Genomic DNA, 5,000 nt, shown 5'->3' with positions numbered 1-5,000 from the left:
GCATGTCTCCAGCTCTCCTGTCTCAGGTTGCTGTATTAGCAGCAGTTCTGGTTTTGGTCATCATCGCTGTCTTCTTCCTCATCGTTCTCATCGTCCTCTGGAGAAAGGTCAGTTCTCAGAACCTTTCACCCCTTAGCCCACAGTCTTCTTCTCTGTGACTGAAGCCCCAGGGGTCTCATTTATAAAAGAGTGTGTAGGATTCATACTAGAAGTGTACGTACGTACAAAAGCCGTAAATGGCGTACGCAAAAGAAAGTTCCGATTTATAAAACCGTGCACACGCTCACCTGAAGGCAATGTTCGCTTTATAAATCACAATCCACCTGGAAACGTTCGTACATGGATCTGCCTCTAACTCCGCCCTCCACACGCCCACTTTCAACCATAAATGGTCAATGCAAAGCACGGCGTGAATATTAAATGATGCTGCGGACCAATGGGCTTCCACCGTGAGTCCTGACGGAGTCAGATCTCTGATCTCACACTGTGTGAGATCAGAGATCACTGAACCATCACTTCCTCCTCCTCCTTCCATTCACATGCACACATCGAGCAGATCCACGCTCCACTGTCACGGCAGCATTTATTTATTTAGAGCATCGGACCGATTCCCTCACATCAGTGGATCCTCAGCTCCTCTGGGATATTATTTGGAAAGTTTCTTCATTTCTTGTAAGTAATCTCCAGGTCGCTCTGTGGCTCAGTCCCTTCACTGCAGTGATCTGATGATACACGCACAGTGTTAGAAGATATTATTAAAACCTATTAATGACTCGGCTCCGTAACTCCGCTGTTAAATCTGATTTGAATGTAATTTGCTGTAAGTTGTTTTATATATTTTTAAATCAAAACTAAGCTGTTGGTTTTAATGTAAATGATGAAGTGGATCAATAATCTGCTTCAGTTCACCTCCTCACGTCTGCGTCTCCAAAAAGTTCGTACGCATCAGGTCAGAGTTTGCGTAGAAATACGCAAATTTTCCCGTCAAGTTTGTGTTTATAAATCCCAACGTTGGCGTGAGAAGTGGCGTCCGCACGTTTCAGGCTCGTTTTGTGCGGACGCAACGGTAATAAATGAGACCCCTGGTCTTTAACCAGTCCCTGGTCATTACCTGACCTCACAGTGTTCTGCAGTTAATTGATCTTTGGGGTCATTGGGTCCCATGAGTCAAGTGTAAACCAAAAGAACCAAACAGGCCTGACAGAGAACCACAACCAGCCCGTATCAGAGGATCATTAACGGACTCGAGTCCATTTGAAACTCAGTAACAGTGTGAGGCAGAAGCTTGTGTCATGTTTCTTCTTCTTCTTCTTTGTTCGGTTCATTGGCGGTCGTAACCAATGTCCAGGTGTATTACCGCCATCTCCTGTGTTGGTGTACCATTCCTGGAGGTACTGGTCAATGTGTGTTATTGGTGGGTGGTTGAATGGTTTAGTCCTGTGGTTTAGTGGCGCCTGGAGTTTCTAATGTCTGTGTCTTCCTGTTTGCCAGAAGCCTCGGTATGAAGCTGGTTGGAAGCTGATCGAGTCTGCGAGTCCTGACGGACAGCGGCACACCTACCGTGACTCCTCCCACCTGCCCTACAACGCTCTCTGGGAAATACCACGAGAAAACATTGTACTAGGTAACACAATATTAAATTTAGATCATTTTTCAGATCATATAGCTGGCATTTTTTTAATTATAGAAGATAATGCTGATTTTGAATATCAAAACTTACAAAAGTTGTAACTATTAGTTTTTCCAATTGGCTCGGTCCATTCAGTCATACTGGCAGGACTTTGTAATGTATATATCTGCATTTACAAAATACTTGAAATAAATATAATAATACTATTAGGTTTGCAAACTACTACAGTGAATATTTTAAGAGTTGTTCAAAGGATAATACAACTACGTGGAAAGTAATAAATCAGTTTGTAGAGGGTGGAAATACTCTCAACAATCCATTTGATATAGCTCAAAAATATTATGAATAGTTTGTCAATATTGGTAATGAACTAGCTAACAAACTCTGTGTGCTGTGTGCGTCAACCTAACCTGACGTGGCTGTAACACTGTGTCAGATTCTTTATGATATTTTTTTAAATGTGTGTTTTTATTTTTAAGATCAGCTCAACTTAAGGAAATATCCTGGACACAACTGAAGATTTACTTCAAACTATATTCACAGATCCATTTTATTTAACTCGTCAATCCTCAGATCTTCATCCGCCCAGATTCCTCACTAGCAGAGGTCAATTTTCTATTCATCATAGAGGAGCTTAATTATGGGATGGCTTCTCACAGGAGGCAAAGAACTGCTCTTAAAAGACCATTTAACTACAGCTGCTGTTCTTCTTCATGTATTCCTGTCATCGAAGATGTGATTTGTTCTAATTATTGATTTCTATAGCTCAGGAGTCAATGAATGTGAACACACAACACACTCTTACACATACACACACTCTTATATCTTTTATTTTGGACTGATAATAGTGTTGTCTGTTTTTATTAAGCTGTATGTGTTGATATAAATCTGTGGGTATGTGTTGATATAAATCTGTGGACTCTCATGAGGAATTGTTATTTTCTGCGTTAGCTAATGTTGTGAAGTTTTAACTATAGTTCGGTGGTTTTCTGACTTTCTGACGTAATACTAGGTCTCTCTCTCTCTCTCTCTCTCTCTCTCTCTCTCTCTCTCTCTCTCTCTCTCTCTCTCTCTCTCTCTCTCTCTCTCTCTCTCTCTCTCTCTCTCTCTCCAGGTCAGGTGTTGGGTTCAGGGGCGTTCGGTCGAGTCGTTGAAGGAAAAGTTTCTGATTTGATTGATTCTAATTCTACGACAAAAGCAGCTGTGAAGATGCTCAAGAGTGAGTATCTGTCTCTCTCAACCTGTCTGTCTCTGCCTGACTCGTTCGTTCATGTGTGTGTGTGTGTGTGTGTGTGTGTGTGTGTGTGTGTGTGTACAGAAAACAGTGGAGCAGCTCAGTCTTTGATGTCCGAGTTGAAGCTTCTGGTTCATCTCGGTCCTCACATGAACATTGTCAACCCGCTGGGAGCGTGCACGAGAGGAAGTACGCACGTGTGCACGTTGAATACTTTTATCAAGTGATGGAGGAGGAGAGACAACATTTACCTGTCTGTCTGTTTAGGACCTGTCTATCTGATCACTGAGTTCTGTCGTCATGGAGACTTGGTTAACTTCCTGCAGAGAAACAAGCACAACTTCTTGCTAAGTGACCAACACAACAAGAGGTCAACACACACACCACACAAACACATGCACTAGACACACACACCACACACACACCACACACCCACACACATGCACACATGCACACATACACACATACACACACACACACATGGAAATTACGTCTCTCTCCGTGCAGTGACAGTGATGGAGGTTATATGGACATGACTAAAGAGAGAGGGAGCGACGCCCACATCGAACTGGCGCCCGACGAGTCGCCGCACGCAGCACCAGGTGATGAGACATGACCACAACCTGTTGATTAACAGGTTTTATAAAGGTTGGTTCTACGGGATTAGAGAACAAGCGGCTCCGCCTGGATTCTGTTCAGGCTGTAATCAGAGTTCTTCACCTATGTTATTTATTCACTTATTTATTTGGGGGCTTGAGATTATTATCGGGGCTCGGAGACTATAAATGAATCCCGATTGATAAGCAGCTTCAGGAATATGACTTGTCCTGTTGTTCTCCTTCAGACCAGCAGGAGGCGTCCTCTCTCCTAAGCCTCAATGACCTCCTGAGCTTCTCTTACCAGATCTCTCAAGCCATGGACTTCCTCTCCACCAGAAACGTATGATCACAATGGTAGACTGTTGCATGTTGTGTGATGTGTTAGCATGTTGTGTCATGTGTTAGCATGTTGTGTTGAGTGTTAACATGTTGTGTAAAGGCTAATTCTAAAGGCTAATAATAAATGTCCCTTTCAGAGAGACCCGTTTCTTAAAAATGTACGTCTCTCTCCAAATACTAATGTTGGTTCATGAATTCTCCCTGGTTGTATTTATTTGTACGTACGTGCGATTAACCAGAATAAACCAAATGATCCTGCGGCGGGAAAAGCACAATCAGAGCCTATATGTTGATATGGTTGTTAAGCAATACATCCACTAGAGGGCAGCACAGAGTCTCTGACAACAACAAACAAGCTGCTGATGGACGAGGTTGTGTCAAAGCTCCTCTTGTCTCATCAGGAAACATCATGTAGATCCTGTAGTTTCTTACACACTCAGCTAAGTGATGCTCATTGAACTGTTGGTTTCTTGACCTTCTATATGTAAAGTGCCTTATAATGTATATTATGATTTGGCACTATAAAGATAAAATTGAATTGAACTGAATATTCTCGCTTGAAAAAGTTCCACCATTATTGAAATAATTAACACAGAAAGGACAGAAGTCTGTTACTCGGTACATATCTGATTTTAACCATAAATGAGCCATTACATTACATTACATTACATTACATTACATTACATTACATCAGATTACATTACATTACATTTAATTTAGCTGAAGCTTTTATTCAAAGCGACTCACAATAAGTGCATCAGCCATGAGGCACAAACCAGAACAACAAGAATCAAGAAAGTACAAATTACAAAGTGACATTTAAGTGCTGTTAAATTGTTAGTTTAAACTTTCAGTCCCGGTGAAGTCGGAGGAGTTGTGAAGAGGATAAATTCACTCTGGCCACTTGTGTTTGCGACGTTGTTCTTTGGGTCGTCTTAACCACAACGCTCCAGTACAACAACTGCATTACTTTTGATATGGCAGTAGCCCACCTGTCCATCTCACGCTCCGTCTTCCCCTCACTTGTGACCAAAACCAGGAGATACTTCTTCTCCTTCACTTGAGGCAACGCAGCCCCAACCCGAAGAGAACAATCCACTGTTTTTCCGCAGAGAACCATGACCTCAGACATGGAGGTTCTGACTCTTCTCCTGACTGGGTGTGAGGTTACCAAACCAAACGCTCATTTCACGAAGGA

At 42.3% G+C, this 5,000-nt stretch overlaps 1 protein-coding gene across 1 annotated transcript in view; it reads left to right on the top strand.

The window, feature by feature from the left end:
• Nucleotides 1–5,000, top strand: part of LOC133019323 (platelet-derived growth factor receptor beta-like) — a 15,286-nt gene that overhangs the window by 8,172 nt on the left and 2,114 nt on the right. The window contains exons 15-21 of the mRNA XM_061085755.1: nucleotides 13–107; nucleotides 1,492–1,624; nucleotides 2,745–2,849; nucleotides 2,949–3,053; nucleotides 3,132–3,234; nucleotides 3,372–3,466; nucleotides 3,709–3,803. Coding sequence (XP_060941738.1) covers nucleotides 13–107; nucleotides 1,492–1,624; nucleotides 2,745–2,849; nucleotides 2,949–3,053; nucleotides 3,132–3,234; nucleotides 3,372–3,466; nucleotides 3,709–3,803 — 731 coding nt within the window. The remainder of the gene's footprint in view (nucleotides 1–12; nucleotides 108–1,491; nucleotides 1,625–2,744; nucleotides 2,850–2,948; nucleotides 3,054–3,131; nucleotides 3,235–3,371; nucleotides 3,467–3,708; nucleotides 3,804–5,000) is intronic.

Source organism: Limanda limanda, chromosome 14, assembly GCF_963576545.1.
Source record: "Limanda limanda chromosome 14, fLimLim1.1, whole genome shotgun sequence".
NCBI classification, from domain to species: Eukaryota; Metazoa; Chordata; class Actinopteri; order Pleuronectiformes; family Pleuronectidae; genus Limanda; species Limanda limanda.
Note: the sequence above shows the minus strand (reverse complement) of the source record. Positions and strands in the feature narration are given on the sequence as shown.